The 24,460-nt window shown below is 43.0% G+C and overlaps 1 protein-coding gene across 3 annotated transcripts in view; it reads right to left on the reverse strand.

Moving 5' to 3' along the window:
• Positions 1 to 24,460, reverse strand: part of LOC145356680 (E3 ubiquitin-protein ligase HECW1-like) — a 434,978-nt gene that overhangs the window by 191,629 nt on the left and 218,889 nt on the right. For all 3 annotated transcript variants that reach the window (XM_080209562.1, XM_080209572.1, XM_080209579.1), the window contains 2 exons: positions 17,201 to 17,370; positions 10,658 to 10,800 (listed from right to left, as the gene is read on the reverse strand). In XM_080209562.1, the coding sequence (XP_080065688.1) occupies positions 10,658 to 10,800; positions 17,201 to 17,370 (313 nt within the window). The remainder of the gene's footprint in view (positions 1 to 10,657; positions 10,801 to 17,200; positions 17,371 to 24,460) is intronic.

Here is a 24,460-nt window from a genome sequence, read left to right on the forward strand (position 1 = left end):
AGGGTCTGGGAGGAAGGTATGTGTGTAGGTCCCAATGTGTGCACCATGGGCATGGGAAAGATCACAGATTCCTTATCAGAATGTGAACTGTCCCAGCCAGAGTGCCCATTGAAGCTTCAATGCAGATGGCACTGTGCAGCATCTCTCCATCGTCTCAGCAACCACCTAGCATGTAAAGTGACGATGATGAGTGAATTCACTGATGCTGTGCCTTCCTTCCACAGATGTGTTAGCAGCAGCAGCCTTAGGTGACCGCGAGGACTCCCCCATTTCGCATGTAGGAGGATAGCAGTGTCACACAGTCTCTTGCAACCAGGCAGATACTCACACTTCGGTGGGCATTAGGTCATCGTCTCCATGGTATTGAACAATAGTGAGGACACGTCACACTCATGTGAGGAACTGGCAGTGGCAAAGAGAACCCAGGGTGCTGACAGTGAGAGCACTGCTGGAGACCAGGACCATGCTGTGACAGAGGTAGATGATGGAGCCTCTGGAGACATCCATCAGAAGGCAGCTACTTCATGTCCAGCAGGGTGTGTGGGGGAGATCTGAAGGTCTGTGTGTCATGGCTTTCATCTCTGATGGACCACGAACACTGAATTGACCCCGAGCAGCAAGCGCACAGTCTCCTCATGGAATAGAATCCCTACAGTGCAGAAGGAGGGCATTCAACCCATTGGGTCTGCACCGACCACAATCCCACCTAGGCCCTATTCCCATATTTACTCTGCTAATCCCCCAACACTAGGGTCAATTTAGCATGGCCAATCAACCTAACCCGCACATCTTTGGACTGCGGGAGGAAATGGGAGCATCCGGACGAAACCCACGCAGGCAAGGAGAGGACATGCAGACTCCACATAGACAGTCACCCGGGGCCGGAATCAAACCCGAGTACCTTTCGCTGTGAGGCAGCAGTGCTAACCACGGTGCCACCGAGCTGCCCACTGAGAGAATGGCGAATCTCGTGGAGAGGCTGATTCAGGAGCTCCCCGCAAGCGGCTGGCCGCTCTATTGAATGGTAGAACCCTGAGGAGATGGCTGCCAGTTCAATACCTACCCAAGGCCGAGTATCATTGCCGGATCCTTGGCCACAGGTGAGTGATGACGGGAAGGTGGGGGTTGCAGGGTAGGAGGTCTGGTGGTCAACAGCAAGGGTACAGGCTGACTTTCCTTGACTTCCCCACTTCCCAATGCTGGGTTCCTCAATCCGACATGAAATACGTGCCTTTGAAGATGGGAATTCTGCCCACGTGCTCCATTTTCCTCACTGGGAACCCACAAGTAATTCCACAGGGGTTTGCTTGTCGGTTTTCTGCACGATGAACGCCCCCCCAACAACACCGCCCCCACCCACCGCTACTGTGTTAGTAACAGCGGTAGGAGGATGAGGCCCTTGAGAGGCATTAGTTCTCAACTCCTGACCCCCCCCAAAAGCCTGCCCACCATCTACAAGGCACAAGTTAGAGTGTCATGGAATACACTCCACTTGTCTGGATGAGTACAGCTCCAACAACACTCATGAAGCTTGACACTATCCTGGAGAAAGCAGCCTGCCTGATTGCTACCCCATCCACATTCACTCCCTCCACCAATGCACAGTGACAGCAGTGTGTGCCATCCACAAGCCTCCATCAACAGCACCTTCCAAACCCATGACTATTACTATCTTTAAGGGCAAGAGCAGCAGATACCTGGGAACAGCACGACCTGGAAGTTCCCCTCCAAGCCACATACCATCCTGACTTGGAAATATATTGTCATTCCTTGTCAAGGGCAATTGATGATGGGGAATAAATGCTGGCCTAGCCAGTGACGTCCATATCCCTTGAATATATTTTTTTAAATCCTTAAGTCAATACTGTTTATGGGACAGAAAGGGTAAGAATGTTTACAGCAGCATGTTTATAAAGTTATAGCAGACACAATGGGGGGAGTTTTATGCCCAGGTACAATCATTTTAAGCAAGTGATAAAGCAGCATGAAATATTCAGAAAGAAAACAGTGATTGCAATGAAGACAAAGTTGTGAGAAAGGCTGTTCAGTTCATTACAGCGCTCCTTTCCTGCAGAAACATATTAAAATTTCCTTTTACACCATCAAGCTATTTCTTCACTGAAACTAAGTTTTCACCCCCACTACCTTGCAGATTAAATCAATTCCAGATATTGATCACTGTGTGGATAAAACTCTGGACATTGTACTAAATGTATTTTTGATGAGTTTGAACCTTGCCCTATTCTCACTGCCTTGTATCATTTACCTTTTCTATTTACATTAAGAAGATCAGCTGTCCATCTGCCCCTTTCAAGGACAGCTCAGAAATTTCTATTCATTTCTGATAAATAGTCCTCTGACAATAGGGTCAAGCAGAATATTTCTGAATGTAGCCTTTAAAGGCTTCACCTTACTCTCTGCAGCTGTTGTGAGGCTCCAGGACACATGCAGCCAAAGGGATAGAATAACAAGATGTTATGATAGAGCTGCATAAAATTCTTGTTAAGCCACAGCTACAGTACTGTCTGTGGTTCGGGTCGCTACACTATCGGAAAGATGTGATTGCACCAGAAAGGGTACAGAGGAGGTTCACCAGGGCTGGGTGAGTTCAGCTATGAAGAGAGGCTGGTTAGGATGGGGTTATTCTCTCCTAGGGTAGAGAAGGCTGACTGAGATGTACAAAATTATGAGGTTATAGATAGAGTTAATAGGAAGAAACGTTTTCCCTTAGTACAGGGGTTAGTGACCAGGGAGCACAGATTTAAGATAAGGGTCAGGAGACTTAGAGGGAATTTGAGAAAAAAGCCTTTTCACAGGTGCTGGGATTCAGGAACTCAATGCCTGAAGGACTGATAGAGCCAGGAGCCCTCACAACATTTAAGAAGTATTTTAGTTGTGTACTTGAAATGTCATAGCATACAAGGATATAGACCAATTGCTGAAAATGGAATTAAAATAGGTAGGTCAGCACAGGCACGAGAGGCCAAAAGGCCTCTTTCTGTACTTTATGGCTTTTTGCCTCTCTATGATCTAAAGGCAAGGTGGCACAGTGGTTAGCACTGCTGCCTCACAGCACTAGGGGCCCAGGTTCGATTCCTGCCTTGGGTCACTGTCTGTGTGGAGTTTACGTGTTCTCTCTGTGTCTGTGTGGGTTTTTCCTGGTGCTCCTGTTTCCTCCCACAATCCAAAGATGTGTGAGTTAGGTGGATAGGCTATGGTAAATGTGTGGGGTTACAGGGATAAGGCAGGGTTGGGCCTGGGTGGGACATTCTTCCAGAGAGTCAGTGCAGACTCAAAGGGCTGAATGGCCTCTTCTACACTGTAGGGATTCTATGGTACAGGTAATCAAACCTCAAGTGATTCAGAGAAATACCCCATTGAAGATTTTAAAGACCTACCTTTATCTTTTGACCTGTCTCTCAGTTTGTTGCTGGAGGTTCTGAGCAGGTGTTACCGATGGTCATTACAGGAGCAGACTGCTTGCTCCAAGGAGATAGGTCGCTAACACAACCTGCAGTAACATCTGGCGCTCAGACTTGGTGTCTGTTCCACTGGCTCTACTGCCTGTGGAGAGGCTCTGTGGATTTTCGAGTTCTTTATTTTAAGTTGACCTGAATTAATTTAAAGCTACTTAAATAGAGAAATCTTCTGATTTTCTGACTTTATTTCAAATATCTGAGAATTTCATAAAATCAGACACTACGGGGCCCATTATTGTGTTAGCCGCCATCCATTGGACAAATGTTGTTTCTCGGTTATTGAACATGGAGGTCCACCTCATGAACCTTCAATCACAACGTGGGCAGCCAGCCTGCAGCAAGTTGGCAACCCATGCACACAGCATGGAAAAAGCTCATTGAAAATGATAAAGTAAATTGGGAGCTGCCACATTATGTGAATACAGCACCCCTGTGCAATGCAGTAACACAGTGTAAGCCAGCAGCAGCTCCAGGCGTGATGAAAATGATGGCACTGTACAGGTAGCCAGTAGCTTTCACTGGCCTCTGAGCCACCTGCAGCTCCCAGCGTATTAAGCCCTATCCCTGGGGATGCAACTGAATTGGTTAAGTGAACACAAGAGTGCGCTGTGTGCATGTTGGCTATAACGTACTCTGCACTGCAACAGTGATTGCATTTCAAAAGTACTTAATGGTCGAGCACTTTGGATTGTCCTGAGGCTTTGCAGGGTCCAATTTAAATGCAAGTCTCTTTCTTTTGAAATGACCTCAGATTATTTGCTAAGGTCAATTCATTCAGACAAAGCCACCACCTCAACAGCAATGATCGCAGTGTGCAGTGCAGAGCATATGGAATCACTTTTTGCTTTTGAACAATTTATGATATATTGAAGTAAGTACAATGTGTATAGTTTACTGGACAATATATTTAGACTACTTATTTATTCCATCACAAGCATAAGTAGAATATTACATGAAACAAAACATTTGCATCTTTCTATTGAAAAGTCAGTATTTCAGCAGTATCTATCTTTTTCTTGTTTGTTAGTGGCAGTCTTTAAGATAGTTATTTATGCACCATTCAATTCTTTACAAGGAACTCTGTGTGTTTATCTGAGGGATATTGAATCTATCACGACTGCCCATTTTTGTCATGATCTTGTCCCTGGCCACAACTTCTGCAATATAGATTAGCACATGGAGTTTAAAAATGTTTAATGAAATTCTAAAAAAAATTAACTAAGAACATAGGAACTATGTAGAAGTAGGCAGAGGTAGGTCATTTGACATTTCATGGGCCAATTCTTAGACTGGCAGGCGCCTGATGACTGAGGGTGCAAAGCAGAAAAATTCCTCAACCTCAATATCTTGGGTGTGAAGGATGGAGGGGTGGGTGGGGGGCAGGGGCCTCCATTGGAAGGCCTCTTCAAACTGGGGACATCCTCCCCTCACGGATTGGATGCCTGTGGCTTCCCTCCTTCCCTACCCATGACAGTCCCCAGATCCCTTGTACTTGCCATCACAGCAGTTCATGGGATCCAATCTTGTGCATGGCACTGCAGTACCACCTCCAGCCACTGCAATGCTGTGTCTGGATGGGCTGGAGAGATGTAGGCCAATCTGATTGGCCAACAGCTCTTTGGGGCAGAACTTCCTTCCAAGTGCACATTGAAGTCCTGCCAGCTGCTAATCAATGCTCATTAGAGTGTGAAATGGCAGTGAGCCGTCAGAGGCAGTGGGGATGTGTTCCCATTGACCCTCCAGATGACCGCACCGATCAATTGCCACCCTGAATATTTGAGCCTAATTTCCCACAGCATCCGAATATCCTTCAATTTCCTGAATACACAAAAATTGATCCATTGGTCTCTGTCTTGAATATACTCAATGATTGAGCTCGTACAGTTCTCGATGGTAGATGATTCAAAACATTCAAACCCTTTGAATGAAGAAGTTTCTCCTCATCTCAGTCCTCAATAGCCAACCTCTTATTCTGTGACTGAGATTTCTCCTGTTCTAGCCTCCCTAGCCAGGGGAGACATCTACCCTGTCAAGCCCCTTAATACGTTTTAATGAGATCACCTCCCATTCTTCTAAATTCTAGGGAATTTGGGCTTGGTTGACTCAATCTCAATGAGATAATCCCTTCATCTCAGAAACCAGTCGAGTGATCCTTCTTGGGCTGCTTGAATACCAACATTTCCCAGTCAGCCACCACTTAAAAACACTTTGCTCTTCCATTTTTCCTACCAAAGTAGACAATGCCACATTTACCACATTATATTCCAACTGTCACGTTCTTGACCACTCACTAAACTTGTCCCTATCCCTTTGCAGCTTTCTTCTGTTCTCCTTAGAGCTTCCTTTCCCAAGTAACTTTGTACTATCAGAAAACCTACACACATTATATTCAATCAAAGAATTTCATAGAATTCCTCCACTGAAGGAGGAGGCCATTCGGCCCATCAAGGCTGCATTGGCAATAATCCTACCCAGGTCCTAACTCCACATATTTAACGTGTTAATCCCTCTTATCTGCACATCCCGTGACACTAAAGGGTAATTTAGCATGCCAATCAACTAAACCTACACATCTTTGGACTGTGGAAGGAAACTGGAGCAGCGGGAGGAAACCCATGAAGACACGGGGAGAATGTGCAAACTCCACACAGACAGTGAACCAAGCCGGGAATTGAACCCCAGTCCCTGGAGCTGTAAGGCAGCAGTGCTAACCACTCTGCCACCAGGCCACCCAGCCTCCTTCTTAAGTCATTGATATAAATTGTGAATAGTTGAATCCCAACCATAGAACAGTAATCCACTCTTCCACAGAACCTGCCAAAGTTAACTGTTCCTGCTGTCTATTTTCTGTCTGTTAACACATCCACAACACATGCTAAATTTTACAAGGATGTTGCCTGGATTGGGTGGCATGCCTTATGAGGATAGGTTGAGGGAGCTAGGTCTCTTCTCCCTGGAGAGACGAAGGTTGAGAGGCGACCTGATAGAGGTTTATAAGATTTTGAGAGGGATAGATAGGGTGGATTCTTGGAGGCTAGTTCCCAGGGCTGAAATGGTCGCTACGAGAGGACACAGGTTTAAGGTGCTGGGGAGCAGGTACAGAGGAGATGTCAGGGGTAAGTTTTTCACTCAGAGGGTGGTGAGTGAATGGAATCGGCTGCCGTTGTGGTGGTAGAGGCGAACTCGCTGGGGTCTTTTAAGAGACTTCTGGATGAGATTTAATGGGATTGAGAGTTATAGGTAGGCCTGGTAGGTATGGATATGATCGGCGCAACTTGTGGGCCGAAGGGCCTGTTTGTGCTGTAGTGCTCTATGTTCTATTTTAAATATGAGGTGGAGATGCCGGCGCTGGACTGGGGTGGGCACAGTAAGAAGTCTCACTAAAGTCCAACAGGTTTATCTGGAATCACAAGCTTTTGGAGCATTGCTCCACTCACCTGATGAAGAAGCAGTGCTCCGAAAGCTTGCGATTCCAAAGAAACCTATGGGACTTTAACCTGATGTTGGAAGACTTCTTAACATAATAAACATATTAGTCCAAAACCATGAGCCCAATATCAACACCTTATCTACCATACCCAAAAAACTTAAAACAAATTTGCCAAACATTTCCATTTCATACATCCATAGGGGATTTTCACAATATCTTCATTGCAGTGTTAATGTAGCCTACTTGTGACACTAATAAATACATTTTTAAAACTTTAAACTTTCAACTTTAAAACCATGTTGACTATGTGCAATCATATGATTTTCGAAATGCCCTGTCACTATAGCCTAAGTAATTGTTTCAAACGTTTTCCCTACAACTGATTTCAGACTACTATAGTTGGCTATTTTCTCTCTTCCTCCCTTCCTGAGTAGTAGTGTTAAATTTTCCACCTATCAATCTGTGGGAACTATTCTATAATACAGGGAATTCTGTAAGATCTTAGAATCCCTACAGTGCAAAGGGAGACCATTCGGCCTATTGAGTCTGCACCCACTCTGCGAAAGAGCATCCAAGTAAGAAGTCTCACAACACCAGGTTAGACTCCAACCAGTTTACTAACCTGGTGTTGTGAGTTCTTCGAAAATGTGACTGAACACATTGACGAAGGAAGTGCAGTGGACGTGGTGTACATGGACTTCAGCAAGGCGTTTGATAAGGTCCCCCATGCAAGACTTCTTGAGAAGGTGAGAGGGCATGGGATCCAAGGGGCTTTGGCCTTGTGGATCCAGAACTGGCTTGCCTGCAGAAGGCAGAGAGTGGTTGTGGATGGGTCTTTTTCTGCATGGAGGTCAGTCACCAATGGAGTACCCCAGGGATCTGTTCTAGGACCCTTGCTGTTTGTCATTTTCATAAATGACCTAGATGAGGAAGTGGAGGGATGGGTTAGTAAGTTCGCCGATGACACGAAGGTCGGTGGTGTAGTGGATGGTCTGGAAGGATGTCAGAAGTTGCAGCAGGACATAAATAGGATGCAGGACTGGGCGGAGAAGTGGCAGATGGACTTCAACGCGGATAAATGTGTAGTCGTCCATTTTGGCAGGACCAATGGGATGAACAAGTACACTATCAAGGGCAGGAGTCTTAGTAGTGTTGAAGAGCAGAAGGATCTTGGGGTCCGGGTCCACAGGACTCTTAAATCGGCCTTGCAGGTGGAGGAGGTGGTCAAGAAGGCGTATGGTGTACTGGCCTTCATTAATCAAGGGATTGAGTTTAGGAGTCGGGAGGTAATGCTGCAACTTTATAAGACTCTTGTCAGGCCTCACATGGAGTATTGTGCGCAGTTCTGGTCGCCTCACTATAGGAAGGACGTAGAAGCTATTGAAAGGGTACAGAGGAGATTTACAAGGATGTTGCCTGGATTGGGAGGCATGCCTTATGAAGATAGGTTGAGGGAGCTGAGACTCTTCTCCCTGGAGAGACGAAGGTTGAGAGGCGACCTGATAGAGGTTTATAAAATGATGAGAGGAATAGATAGGGTGGATTCTCAGAGGCTATTTCCCCGGGTTGAAATGATCGCTACGAGAGGACACAGATTTAAGGTGAGGGGAGGCAAGTACAGAAGGATGTTAGGGGTATGTTTTTCACTCAGAGGGTGGTGAGTGAATGGAATCGGCTGCCGTCAGTGGTGGTGGAGGCGAACTTGCTGGGGTCTTTTAAAAGACTTCTGGATGAGTATATGGGATTTAGTGGGATTGGGGGTTATAGATAGGTCTATGGATTGGTAGGTGTTGATGTGATCAGCACAACTCGTGGGCCGAAGGGCCTGTTTGTGCTGTAGTGTTCTATGTTCTATGTACCCCAGTCCAATGCCAGCATCTCTACATAAAGAGCATCCAAGCCAGGAGGCAGTGCCAGAGTGCTGGGGACACTTATATCCAGGCCCCTGGTATGGTTCTCATGGCTGGTTTCCATTTTTGGAAATGTGTAATAATTTCAGCCAGCGTAACGACAAACTGGTAGTGTGGGTGGGGACATATGACAAACCTGGAAAGTAAGGCGTTTTGCTGTGTTAGCAAATTTAATCTATTTAAATCCATGGTAAACAGATTCCCCACAATAATTGCTCCTGCCCTGCCTGTAAGGAAGCCACATTTACTTTCACTAGCTTTTTACATTCTGCCAGAAACCTTTACAACCTGTTTTTGCTAGTTTACCTTCATCTCTCTATTTATAAATTTCTTGGTTGTCATTTATTGAACTCAAAAGTCAATCCAATCCTTAGGTTTACTTCCCTCGTCGGCAACATTCAGGGGGGAATCTCTGGCGTCCCTGCAGCATGTTTCTTGTGGTGGGAGGCACGCTGCGTTCGCTGCCTCTGGTCCCAACGTTGCCAATGAGATTTCCAATGTTGGGGAACCCACAGCAGGAGTGTGCTGTCATTGGAACCAGAACATCCCACCAGCGAGAAGAGCCCGGGAATTCCAGCTTTAATCTTCCTTTAATCTAATGACTATATTTAGCTTTGCATGAACCAAGATTGGCCCACATTACACATAGATTTTTAATTCCTGAAGGAAATATACATTTCTTGCAAATTATGAATTATCTCTTTAAATGTTTGCCATTGCCCTTCCGCTATCGTATATTTAATGTGATTTCCCAATTTACCTTAACTAACTCAGTCCTCGTTTTTTTGCTTTGTTCAGATTTATGACCCCAGTCTTGAATTAAATTAAATTGCTTTCAAACTCAATATAAAATTCAAACATATTATGATCATATTTCCCAGAGACTTCTTGACGACAACGTTTTTAATTAACTTTGTCTCATTGCACAATACCAGTTCTAAAATAGCCTGTTCCCTGGTTCCCTACTAATCTATAAAATGCCTTGAATATATTTAATGAACACTGCAAAGAAGGTTTACTAGATCAATACCTGGAATGGGTGAGTTATCATATGAGGAAAGGTTGGTGAGGCTTCTATCCATTGGAGTTTAGAAGAATAAGTGGTGATTTCAGTCCTGAGGGATCTGGACAGGGTGGATGTGAAAAGCATGTTCCCTCTTGTGGGAGAATCTAGAACTAGGGGGATGTTGTTTAAAAATCAGCTGTCGTCCATTTAAGGCAGAGCTAAGGAGATTTTTTTCTCTCAGACGGTCATTAGTCTTTGAAGCTTCCTTCCTCAAAAGACAGTGGAAGCAAAGGCTTTAAGTATTTTTACAGCAAAGCCAGATAAATTCATGATAAGAAAAGGGGTGAAATATTATTGGGGTTGGCGAGAATGCGAAGCTGAGGTTACAATCAGATCAGCCACGATCTGAAAGGTGGAACAGGTTCGAGGTAGAAGATTTTCTCACAAGCATTGGGATATAAACATAGATAGCAATCGACTATATTTTGGCATCTTCTGAAAGTATTGTGTTCTGACCAGCAGCTTCAGCAAACATTGTGCAAATATATGACAGATCCGCCAACCTCTGAAAAAGAGAAGCAGGCTTATAATGAAGGCTCATTGGGATTCTTCATCGGTTATTTTCTGTTTTGGTTTACTTACCACATTTTCCAGCTTCATCCACTTTATTTCTGATTTCCTAGATTTACTTTAAAAAAAATCAATATTTAACAATGTAATTCCATAGATTGAATTGGCTTTCCCTGCCACAAAACTGAGACATTTACTCTACATGATATGAGAGTATGTTCTTCAACAGAGGAAAAATAAACAGTTCTATTCAAAGGCTTACCCAATTGCGTGCCTTTCCAATAATCGTTGTACTGGCATTGATAGCTTTCCTAGAAAGCGCTTTATAATTGGACGACTCTTTGCAAACTTGTCCTTGACCTCAATTTCAAGAACATCCGTAGGGAGAGAGACAAAACTGTGCTGCTGCAAGAGAGCGAGATAGAGAGAAAAAGATTAACATGTAAACTTCATGGTGCTTGCAAAGTTTAACAAATGGTCCAGCCTAAATTTCTAATGCACCCTGTAAGTCGTATACATTGCCCACTTCCTAAGTATGCCCTCCGCATGAATCCAAAATAGGCTCAAGCCTCCTTGTTTGACATTGTGACGGAATATCAAAAATATATCAATATGGCTAGGCACTTCTTTTTACAATAGTTTCACAGTGTTGTGAAATAATTCAAGTGTTAAAAAAAAATTTTTTATGGTTAAAGATCCAAAGAGAAGTGTAAATTATTTACAGCATAAAAGTCTGTAGATGAGTCAACTCTGAATATGAAGATTCCTGTCTTGAGGGTAAAGTTGTGCTGCAGCATCCACAACTGCTTTGTAAATATCTGGCATTTTCGTTTCAGTCTGAAGATCAGATTTACATTGCTTTGTAGGCGCAGACATGATAAGATGATGTAGCATTCATGTATTATTTATTAAGCTTGGAAAGAATCTTTAAGGACATCCGAGCAGACAACAATATGTGTTTCAAGCCTTGGATCATGAGTATTAGTGTTCTTGACAGTAGGTACAAGACTTTACTAGATAGAAAATAGTGTTGCACATGGAAAATAACGTAAGATTCAGTAATTTCGCTGTAGTTCTCAAGAATGCTGTTCAGTAACACTTCATATATGAATATTGGGGAGTAGTCCTTATTATTGCATAGCACAAGTTATTGTGGATGGACAGGATGTGATGTTCCTTCCCGCCAATTTAATAGATGGAAAGTTATCGTCTGGGTGCTCTGAGCTATGGAGCTGTTCCCAATATTGCTTTGTTTACTAGTGGCTCATACTAGCTAGAAAAATAGCACACAGATACCTACTTCCAACCTGGGGTGTTGGTTAGCTTAGATGGCTGGTTCATGATGCAGATTGATTCCAACAGCACAGGTTCAATTCCTATAACAATCAAAGTTATTCATGAAGGCCTGCCTTCTCAACCTTGTCCTGTGCTTGAGGTGTGGACATCCTCAAGTTAAATCACCACCAGCTGGCTCTCCTCCTCAAAGAGGAGAACAGCCTATGGTCATCTGGGGCTATGGCAATTTTACCTTCTCAGCTTTTGCATATTATCCGCCTTATGTCAAAGCGAATAATAAAAATCAAGTAAAGGTAAAGGAATGATTTTAAATTAAACTCTGCTCATTTATGAACATAGAAATAACTAGGCCACTAATTTACTGTCCTTACAGCAAACTGAAGAGTCCCAATCCCCAAAATATCAGATAAAACTCCCATGTAATAATAGCACACTTCACTGATTCAATCCCCCTGATCAGTAGCCCTGGTAAGTCACTGCACATTACATGATTACCATAAGACAATTCATCCTCCACGTAAAACCTTGAGATGATATTTATATAAAATTGTTTCCAGGCACATCTATGGTGGTTCATGTGTGATATGTGTAAATTTGTATCATCCTGAAAATAATTTTCCTCAAAAGAGGCAGAAGGTCAATAATTTCCCAGTTACAGAGAAACTTTACCAACCAACTGCAATTATCTACTATTAGCAGGACCCAGATATTGCTATGAACAATTAGAGCAAAATCTTGTTTCTGATGAGAAAACCGGTGTGTTTATCAGAGAAACATGAGACCCTGTCAGCATTAGCACGGATGGTGAATGTGGGATCAAGATCTCCTCCTTTGTTTCTAATTGAGATTAGTAGCTTCAATCAAAGTGAAAGTACACAATTGAAGAGATGGGCTCCAATCATTCATTATTCATCCCATGGTGCGGTGTAGTTCATATGGTGTTTGTTGTCCAGCTTTGATCCCCTGTCTGTGATGTATTAGTTAATCTTAGGCAGGATCTGAATAATGACCTAGTATCCCTGCATTGAGGAGGGACAGATATCAGGCATTGTCATTTCCAATGTGTATGTGGAGTGTGAGTGTGTGGTGTATTGAAAATTGCATCATGCATTTTGCCCACTTAAGGATATATACCAACACTGAAATTCTGTGAAAATCAACCCCATGGTGAAGAAACACTATTGTATGTATTTGGAGTCTTATTTTCTTGCCTTTCTGCTGCTGTTAAATAAAATTGAACTTCTAATGGACCAGACTTTATGATAAGAATAATGGTGCAATGAATAGTGATCATCATTATTATCACGTAAATTGGAGAGAAAAGTCTGGTGTCTTCACATGCACAATTAAACATGGAAATGAAGATTATGCTTCCTTCCATCATAATGTTAGAAGTGGGGATGTTCGCTAATGACTGCACAATGTTTAGTACCATTCCTGACTCCTCAGATACTGGAGCAGTCCATATCCAAATGCAGCAAGACTTGGACAGTATATAAGGTTGGGCTGACAAGTGGCAAGTAATATTTGTGCCACGTAAGTGCCAGGCAATGACTATCTCCAACAAGAGAGAATCTAACCACCGCCCTTGATATTCAATGTCATTACCATCACTGAAAATTGACCCCCAACAACTATAACTATCTTCCTTTGCGCTGGGTGTGACTTCTAACCACTGGAGAGTTTTCCCCCTAATTCCTATTGACTACAGTTTTGATGGGATTCACTTGGTTAAATGTTACCTTGATGTTGACGATACTCATTCTGACCTCACCAGTTCAGTTCTTTTGTCAATATCTGGACCAAGAAAATTGGCAGAAACTAAACTGGAGCAGCCATATAAATATTGTGGCTACAGAAGAAGAACAGAGATTGAGAATTCTGTGGCAAATGTTACAGACAGGGATGAGAGGGAACTGAAACCTCATGTTCCCTTCTCTTACCTTCCATGTCAGTGTATTTTTTTTAAAAGGAAGAGGTTCGCATTTCTTCACCTCAGAGCGTAAACAGTTTGAATAAGCAGCAGCGGGCTTTTCGTAAGTTTAAAATAAAAAGGATAATTTATTCACATGTTCACTCCGAAAATCTAAGGCTAATCATTTACTCACACACATAACTCCCCTCCCCCCCACCCCACCCCACCCCATCCCACACACACACACACGGAAATTTTAGTTAAAGAGAATAGTGCATATTTGCAAGTTATAAACAAAAGAACAGTTCATAATTCATGAGATTGGTTCACCTTGTAAAACATGGTGCAGGCCTAGTGAAAAAGATGTTTTTCATCCGTCAAGTTTAGTATATAGATGAAGTTGAATACCAGAAGCACTGCAGGATTGTCTTGAAGAGATGGACTTCCTGCAGCTCATAAAGTTAAACACTGGTAATCTTGTTGCCAGGATGCTGGTTTTCTGCATTAGTGGACTTGAAAAGGAACAAGCTTGGAGGTCTTACAATATTGCAGTCTCCAGATCCTAAGGAACAAATGCTGCAGCTTTTTCTGCAGTTGTTATTATTGTGCCATGCAGACAGCACTTAAACATGGCTGCCTTACCCATGTGGTTTCTCACATTTCCCTTTTAATCAGTGGATTAACCATAACCTGGGCTACTGTTTATTGACATTCACCCAGGAGTTTAAGACGATCATTGCCTTGGTTTCAGAATGACTTATTCAAGTCAGGAAAACCTTTTGGATGGTTTCTGGAGATGAATAGCGATACTTCTTAGTCTGGAATGTGTCCTTATGTGACAAAATCATGTCTCACAAATTTGATTGAGTTTTTTGAAGGGGTAACCAAGAAGGTAGATGAGGGCAGTGCAGTCAATGTGGTCCATGTGGACTTTAACAAAGCCTTTGTCAAGGTACCACATGGTAGGTTGTTCCATAAGGTTAAATCTCAAGGGATCCAGGGCGCGGTAGCCAAATGGATACAAAATTGGCTTGATGACAGAAGACAGGGTGGTTGTAGAAGGTTGTTTTTCAAACTGGAGGCCTGTGACCAGTGGTGTGCCTCAGGGATCGGTGCTGGGTCGACTATTATTTGTCATTTATGTTAATGATTTGGATGAGAATTTAGTAGGCATGGTTAGTAAGTTTGCAGATGACACCAAGATTGGTGGTATAGTGGACAGTGAAGAAGGTTATCTTGGATTGCAACGGAATCTTGATCAATTGGACCAGTGGACTGATGAATGGCCGATGGAGTTTAATTTAGATAAATGCAAGGTGATGCATTTTGGGTAATGAAACCAGGGCAGGACATACTCAGTTAATGGTAGGGCGTAGGGGAGAGTTATAGAACAAAGGGATCAAGGGATACATGTTCACAGCTCATTAAAAGTGAAGCCACAGGTGGACAGACTGGTGAAGAAGGCATTTGGCATGCTTGGTTTCAATGGTCAGAATATTGAATACAGGCATTGGGACATCTTGTTGAAGCTGTACAAGACATTTGTAAGGCCACACTTGGAATACTGTGTACAGTTCTGGTCATCCTATTATAGAAAGGATATTATTAAACTAGAAAGAGTGCAGAAAAGATTGACTAGGATGCTACCTAGACTTGATGGTTTGGGTTATAAGGGGAGGCTGGATAGACTGGGACTCTTTTTTCAGGAACGTAGGAGGTTTAGGGGTGATCTTATAGAGGTCTATAAAATAATGAGGGGCATACATTAGCTAGATAGTCAATATCTTTTTCCAAAGGTTAGGGAGTCTGAAACTAGAGGACATAGGTTTAAGGTGCGAGATACAAAAGGGTTCAGAGGGTCAATTTTTTCACACAAAGGATGGTGAGTGTCTGGAACAAGCTGCCAGAGGTAGTAGTAGAGGCGGATACAATTTTGTCTTTTTAAAAGCATTTGGACAATTATATGGGTAAGATGGATATAGAGGGATATGGGCCAAATGTGGGCAATTGGGACTAGCTTAGGAGTTAAAAAGGGGCAGCATGGAAAAGTTGGGCTGAAGGGCCTGTTTCCATGCTGTAAACCTCTATGACTCTATGACAATGTGGTTGTATAAATCTACAGATCAATTCAGGTGACTTTCAATGGCCATTCTTTGCAACATTTTAAAAGTCAGTTCCAAAAAAGTTGATTATTTAAACATTAAGGTAAGACATGCCTTTACTGGTATGATACAAGTAACTCAAACTGACTGCCCAAAGCCTTTCCACCATCTACAAGTTACAAGTCAGGAGTAAGGAAGAATACTCTCTAGTTGCCAGGATGAGAGCAACTTCAACAACACTCAAGAAACGCGACACCACTTAGGTTAAACCAGCTTATTTGATTACTTGACACCCCATTCACCAGCTTGAAGATTCAATCCTTCCACCACAGACACACAATGGCAGTAATGTGTACCATCTACAATATGTACTATAGCAACTCACCAAGGTGTCTTCAACAACATCTTCTAAACCTGCAAACTCTACCACCTACATGGGCAAAGGCAGCAAGTGCATGGAAACACCACCACCTTCAAGTTCCTCGCCAAGCCGGACACCATCTTGATTTGGAAAGATATCAACATTCCTTCGCTGTCACACAGCACTGTGGTTGTACCTGCAATAGATTGGCTGTAGCATTTCCAGAAGCTGGTTCCCTACCACTTTATTGAAAGCAGTTATGGATGGGCAACAAATACTGGTCTTTCCAGGAACACAGACAGACATGAAGGAACAAAATAAAATGCAAAGATTAATGTGGGCCAGACAAAACCACCAAAAGATGACCAATAAAAAAGGGAAAAATTAGAGTATGGGAGAAAACAAGCAAGAAGCCTGAAAACAGATAGTAAAAGCTTCCACAAATATATAAAGAGGAAAAGAATAACTAAAGTAAACATTGGTCCCTTAGAGAGTGCAACTGGGGAATTAATAATAGGAAACATGGAAATGGCACAATTTGAGCAAGTATTTTGTATTGGTCTTCATGGTAGAAAACACAAAACACATCCCAAGAATAATAGAAAATCAAGAGACAAAACGGAGGGAAGAACCTAAAACAATCATAATCACTGGAGAGAAAAAGCTGGGAAAACATCATAATTTAAGGGTGTAATATAATCTTGAGGTGCCACTGATATTGACATGCTGCTGTAGTTTTGCTGTGTTTCTGACTGGTTTCATCAATTGAATTACTTCCTTCTAAAACATCTATTCTCTAACATTCATGCTGTCAATAACAGTATTATCAATAATGGCGGAGGCAAGACTTATCTCGTCATCACCACTTGATAGTACAAGGTAATGCTGGCATTTTTACTGCTAAGAACTAGGAGTGTCTGATAGATTACTCGAGGCAGTGTGGCAACATTGTTCAGTCACTGCAGTTTCCTCCACTCCAAACTGGTCTCCTGACATTTCATCAAACTGTAATGAATCACCAAATCTTCCAAGATCTTGGTTCTGTTTATAGAATGATTGGTTTTGTTTATGAAAAATGTCCATCCTATCCCTCACCCCTACATCTTCTGTTACATATCTCCCTCTGCCTACCTCTCTCTGCCAGACAGGGTTGATGGTATTAAAAATAATCCCAGTGCGTTTCTCTTGCCCATGGTGTGGTAAAACAGGGAAGATGCTGTGTTTCCCTGGCTGGATGGAAATCTTCAGGTAAGGGTCAGGATTAAAGAACATCCCTTTCTTCAGACCAACAGCTTGAAAACCTGACCAAGACAAACAAAAGGACTGATAAGTATATGAACACATGATATCTGTCAAGAAATTCACTTCAGCTTATTCCAAAGAGTAGAGTCAGCAGTTGTGAATTTTGAAATATTTGAGATCTGAGAAATAATCATAAAGTTCACATCAAACATCACTCACAAATTAGCATAATTGCAGAACTGAAGATGAATGACATTTAGCACTGATGATCAATTTACAGTTCATTGCACTTTATGGTCACAACACAGTGAAACAAATCTTAAGGAGTGCTGCCTTGGAGAAGTGTTTGACAAACCATTTTTTTCTATTTTACAAACAAATGTCAAAGTGATGCACATTGGATATAAATATATTATTTGTCCATTATTTCTTGATTTAAAGAACAAGAATATAAGGAGGGAGCATCCTTCCTGGGCTGAATGGCCTTCCTCTGTACTGTAGGAATTCTGTAGGATTGTGAAAAAGGACAGTGAAAACTATATTCATTATTCTGATTTAAGATCATATTAGGAGATGACCAAGAACTGCTGATGCCTATTTGCAGGTTAATCATCAGGGACCATCTGTCTGCTGGAAACATGCATTTCTGCAGTTTATACATTTTCTATTTGCTCTGCACACAACAGGCAGAATTCCACGCTCCCTCCAGGTGGGTTCTGAGGCTGTGGAGCAGATGTGAGGGATGTTTGAGAGTAAAATTGCATGGACTGGATTCCTCTAGGATCCTGCCAGCCCTGACTCAGGCACAATTTCACAGTGGAGGGGAAGATGGGGGGGGTTGTTGTTGTCACGGAGGTAGGGGCCTGGGGTGGGAAACTCAGCCTTTCCCATATTGACCATTTTATGGCTCCAGGGGCTAAAGTCCAACCAAAAATTGAGGAACAGCCCCTTCAATTCATCAAAAAGTGGCTGAAACCTCTGGAATCCTATAGACCAGCTTTATATATATATAATATATGTTCTTTTGAACAAAACCACAAGCCAATAAAATAACAGATAAAGGTTTTAGCCCTCATGAAGCGCTACAACAAAAATAAAACTTAGAAAAGGAAATATGTAATCTGACAAAAAATATCATTCCTGGGGTGGATGATGCACTCCAGCCCCGAGAGTGCCTAATGGTCAAGGATGGCCTCATGTATACCAACGGACACTGCATGCACCCTCTCCAGAGACTGCTCGCTGCCTGAACCTTTCAATGGCCACCTTCATGAGACCTAGTAACAGGCTTACAAGGAGATCCTCTTCTATCCTCACCATACACCCTCATACACTGGGAGAAATCTGGAGCATGGGCTGGGTAGTACAAAACGGCCTGTAACCCTGCGCAACCTACGTAAACACGAAACGCGGGCTTCTCTAGGCTGCAAAAAGACATGCAACAAGACAGTCTTTGAACTATCTTAATTTACGGTTGCATCGAACCGATGCATGTGCCACCATTTATCCTCAACCTTAACAATGCAACTAATACAACAATAACATGTAGTAGATTCATGGAATGATCAAATGATTACAGCACAGAAAGAGGCCACTTTTCCCACCATGTCTGTTCCAGCAGAAAATGAGCCACCTAGCCTAATCCCACTTTCCAGCATTTGGCCATAGCCTGCAGGTTACAGCACTGGAGGTTGCTTAACAAGACACCTTTTAAGTAAGTTCAGTGTTGCTGCCTCAACTACTCTTTCATGCAGTGAGTTCCAGACCCTTGCACTCTCTGGGTGAAAATATTTTTCCTCATCTTCCATTCGACCTTTCCACCGACCACTTTAAATCTCCGTCACTGATCTCTGCTGAAGTAAATAGGCTCTTCACATCCACTCTATCGAAGCCCCAAACCAGTTTGAATGTCTCAGCCCTCCCTCCAACCTCCTCTGTGCTGTGGAGAACAACCCCAACCTCCTGTCTAATCTTTCTTCATTGCTGCAATTTTCCAGTCCTGGTAACATTTTCACAAAGCTCCTCTGTACATCCCATATGTAATGAGATGATCAGAACTGCACACTGTACTCAAGCTGTGTACTAACTAACCTTTTATGTAGTTCCAACATAAACCCCCTGCACTTCTATTCATTATTTGTCTTTTTCGAAGGGATATTACATTATTAGTGTGATATATGCGTATATGGCCCAATTTTTCACTTTCAGTCAGTTCACTGGCAGAGAGCACTAGTTACCCATCCTTCAGAAAGGATTGTCAAGTCTATGAGCTTGATACTCAGTTAAATCTAGCCAGTGGCTGCAAGTTCAGAACACGCACCCTCCTGCAGTTCCAGGCCAGCGGATAGGCTTGTGGAATGGGGTGGTGGCAAACAATGGACACCGGTAAGTAGGGGGAAATGTCTGTCCCATCGACTTTTCTTTCGGCCAACAAATCCCTCATAGACATTACCTCATATACTGATCTATACTTGGCAACAAGACATATTTACAAATGAACAACCACCTTCCTGAAAGCATGATAAAGTCTGAAATAACAAAAAGCCACTTGGTTTACTTTACCTACTGTTTGCACAGCCCATGCATAATTAAACCTGATCATCGATCCTACCACACCATTTAATTTTCACATAGAAGTTCTAGAATATTCTGGGTGAACATTGCGTGAAATTCCACCAACTCAATCTACACTTAGTACTCAAACTTAGAATTATATATTACTGCAAATAACGATAAGTTTCTGAAAGAGTTATATACATGTTCCATTCTCCTGCCCTTCTCCCCATACCATGTTATATTTTCTTTCTCAAATAGTGATCCTTACACTATTTTTTCTCATGAGACCTTCCATATCCTGTTTTGTTTTGTTAATTCTGCTAACGAGAGTGGCACAGTAGTTAGCACTGCTGCCTCACATTGCCAGGGACCTGAGTTTGATTTCTGACTTTGGTCATTGTGCGGAGACTGCACATTGTCTGTGTGGGTTTTCTCCGGGTGCTCCGCTTTCCTCCCACAATCTGAGAGACGCACTGATTAGGTGCACTGGCTATGCTAAATTCTCCCTCAGTGTATCCAAACAGGGGCTGGAGTGTGACGACTAGGGGATTTTCACGGTAACTTCATTGCAGTGTAATGTAAGCCTACTTGTGACACCAATAAATAAACCTTAAAAAACTTCATTCTTATAGTGATACTTATGACCCTTGTTAATCACTTGTCAACCAGCAGAACTAGTTTTTCTTCAAGTTACCTCATCATTTTGGCACAGTAGTTAGCACTGCTACCTCACAGTGCCTGGGACCTGGATTTGATTCCCGGCTTGGGTCACTATCTGTGCAAAGTCTACACGTTCTCCCCATGTCTGCGTGGATTTCCTCCGGGTGCTCCAGTTTCCTCCCACAGGCTGAAAGATGTGCTGGTTAGGAGGACTGGCCATGCTAAATTCTCCCTCAATGAACCTGAACAAGCACTGGAGTGTGGCAACTCAGGGATTTTCACAATGACTTCATTGCAGTTTGGAGAGGATTTTTCGAAACAGGATTTATTCCCACTTGGAAATAAGTGGACATATTAATGAGAGGCAACTTGGTTTTGTGAAGGAGAGGTCATGTCTTATGAACTTGATTGAGTTTTTTGAGGAAGTGACAAAGATGATTGATGAGGGTAGTGGATGTTGTTTACATGGACTTCAGTAAGCCCTTTGACAAGGTCCCTCACGGCAGACTAGTGCAGAAAATGAAGTCACATGGAATCAGAGGTGAGCTGGCAAGGTTCATACAAAACTGGCTCAGTCAAAGAAGACTGAGGGTAGCAACAGAAAGGTGTGTTTCTGAATGGAGGGCTGTGACAAGTGGTGTTCCTCAGGGATCAGTGCTGGGACCTTTGTTGTTTGTAATATATATAAATGATTTGGAGGAAAATGTAACTGGATTGTTTAGTAAATTTGCAGACGACCCAAAGGTTGGTGGATTTGCGGATAGCGATGAGGACCACCAGAGGATACAGCAGGATATAGGTATAGTTAGAGACTTGGGCAAAGAAATGGCAGATGGAGCTTAATCCAGACAAAAGTGAGGTAATGCATTTTGGAAGGTCTAATACAGATAGGAAACATATAGTAAATGGCAGAATCCTTAGGAGTATTGATAGACAAAGGGATCCGGGTGTACAGGTACACAGGTCACTGAAAGTGGCAGTGCAGGTGGAGAAGGTAGTCAAGGAGGCATACAGCATGCTTGCCTTCATTGGGGTATTGAGTTTAAAAATTAGCAAGTCATGTTATAGCTTTATGGAACCTTAGTTGGACCACACTTGGAATATAGTGTTCAATTCTGGTCGCCACACTACCAGAAGGGTGTGGGAGCACTGGAGAGGGTACCGAAGAAATTTACCAGGATGTTGCCTGGTGTGGAGGGCATTAGCTATGAGGACAGGTTGGAGAAACTTGGTTTGTTCTCTCTGGAGCGACGGAGTCTGAGGGGAGAACTGATCGATTACATCTACAAGATTATGAGAGTAATGGACAAAGTGGAGAGTCAGAAGCTTTTTCTCAGGATGGAAGAGTCCATTACTAGACAGCGTAGGTTTAAGGAGCGAGGGGCAAAGTTTAAAGGAGATGTACAAGGCAGATTTTTTACACAGAGGGTGGTGGGTGCCTGGAACTCATTGCCAGAAAAGGTAGTGGAAGCAGATACAGTAGTGACTTTTAAGGGGTGTCTTGACAAGTACATGAATAGGATGGGAATAGAGGAATATGGTCCCCGAAAGGGTAGGGGGTTTTAGTTAAGTTAGGCACATGGTCAGTGCAGGCTTGGAGGGCCGAAGGGCCTGTTCCTGTGCTGTAATTTTCTTTGTTCTTTTTTTCAGTGTTAATGTAAGCCTACTTGTGACACTAATAAATCAACTTTAAACATCTGGAACACCGCGATCAGATCTCTTAAATATCCAGTGAAAGGATCCCAGATTCCTTAGCTTCTGCTCCAGAATGAAAGCCTGTCATCCCTGTATCGACTGAATGAATCTCTTTGGCACTTGCTTCACAGTTTTGAGGTTCATGCTAAAGTGGTGTAGCCAAAACTAATTGTGGCTTAACCAGTAATTGTATCGGAATATCTCTTTGCAATTATACTCTACCTCTTTCACAAAATCTTGGAAGTTTTTTTTGTAGCTTGCTCAACTTATAGGAAGCAGGGTCATTTGAGATCCCGTGGGGTTGTCGTCTCTGCCCTTTGTGAGTTGCTACGGGCCCAGAAAAGGATCCCTTTGGTTCAGAAATACAAGCCAAGACTATATGTATTGGTGGAAGAACTGGAACCTCGAGGGACAACGGCTGCTTACAGCTGGAAGATTGTTTGGGAAGAGGACTTGTTTTTCCGTAACAGCACACAGGGAGAAAGCAATGGGGATCATATCAGGCACAGTGGTTAGCACTGCTGCCTTGCAACGCCAGGAACCCAGGTTCAATTCTGGCCTCAGATGACTGTCTGTGTTGAGTTTGCACTTTCTCCCTGTGTCTGCATGGGTTTCCTCCAGGTGCTCTGGTTTCCTCCCATTGTCCAAAACTGTGCAGGTTAGGTTGACTGGCCATAAAAAATTGACCCTAGTGTCAGGGGGATTAGCAGGGTAAATGTGTGAGATTACAGGAATAGGGCCTGGGTGAGACTGTGATCAGTACAGACTTGATGGGCCAAATGGCCTCCTTCTTACTGTAGGGCTCCTATTCTATGATCCTTTTTCACAGTCATATGGCTCATTCCTCACTGAAATTGAAAATGGGAGATTGCTATGAGCAGCTGAAGAGGAGGGTGCAAGATTGCAAGTTGTGGAGAGATGGATGAGCAGTGGACCTGCCTTTAGGCACACCATCGCTGCCATCAACTTGTCACCTAACTTGAAAGATTTATGTCCCAAAGACTCTCTACCCCTCTTTTATTGCCTTTAGTATTTTACTATACAGTGTGCAACATGCACATGCATCTTTGGACTTCTGAAGTAGAAATATGCACAGACTGGTGTTCCAACATTTCCCTTGATAAATAGACCAGTGTATTTCAGGAATGTGCATATACTGATGGGGAACAAATGCACTATTTAGAAGAAATTGGCTTAGCTTTTCCAAATGGTTATGCTTGGCCGAAAGAATGGGTTTGATGAGTACAGGAAACCCCATCCTAAACCAGTCGACAGCTTCTTTTCAATAATAGCAATGATCATATTACTAAGTATAACACCTTGAATTTGTATAGTGCCTTTAATGTAATAAATTGCTACAAAATGCTTCCCCGGGAAACACTAAGCTACATAAGGGGATATGCAGAGGCAGCATGGTGGCATTGTGGTTAGCACTGCTGCCTCACAGTGCCAGGGACCCAGATTCGATTCCCAGCTTGGGCCACTGTCTGTGTGAATTTGCACATTCTCACCGTGTCTGCATGAACTTCCTCTGGGTGCTCCAGTTTCCTCCCACACTCCAAAGATGTGCGGGTTAGGTAGATTGGCCATGCTAAATTGCCCTTAGTGTCAAGGGGATAAGCTGGGCTAAATACATGGGGTTATGGGGATAGGGTGTGGGTGGGATTGTGGTTGATGCAGACTCGATGGTCCAAATGGCCTCATTCTGCACTGTAGGGATTCTATGATTCTATTACGACATGTGGCCAAAAGCTTGATCAAAGAGATAGGTTTTAAGCACTCTCTTAAGGAAGAAAGAGAAGTAGGGCCTCAGCAGTTTAAGGCATGCCTGACAATCGAGGAGAGATTAGAATCAGAAATGCTTAGAAGGCTACAATTGAAAGAGCAGAGAGATCTTAGAAGATGGCAGGGCTGGGGGAGATTAAAGGGATAGGGAGAGGTGAGGACTTGGAGGAATTTGAAAACAAAAATTAGATTTTTTGAATTGAGGTGTCATTTAACTGGGTTTCAACTCGGTCAGCAAACACAGAGATGGTGGGTAAACAGGACTTAATGCAAGGTAGGACATACACAGCAGAGTTTCAATGATCTCAAGTTTCTGGAGAGTAGAAAGTGGTAGCCATGTGAAAAATGTACTTCAACAGTCAAGTCGAGAGAAACCCACACAGACACAGGGAGAATGTGTAAACTCCGCACAGTCACTCAAGGCTGGAATCAAACCCAAGTCCCTGGCACAGT

This window comes from Carcharhinus amblyrhynchos, chromosome 2 (assembly GCF_965287045.1).
Source record: "Carcharhinus amblyrhynchos chromosome 2, sCarAmb.v2.hapA, whole genome shotgun sequence".
NCBI classification, from domain to species: Eukaryota; Metazoa; Chordata; class Chondrichthyes; order Carcharhiniformes; family Carcharhinidae; genus Carcharhinus; species Carcharhinus amblyrhynchos.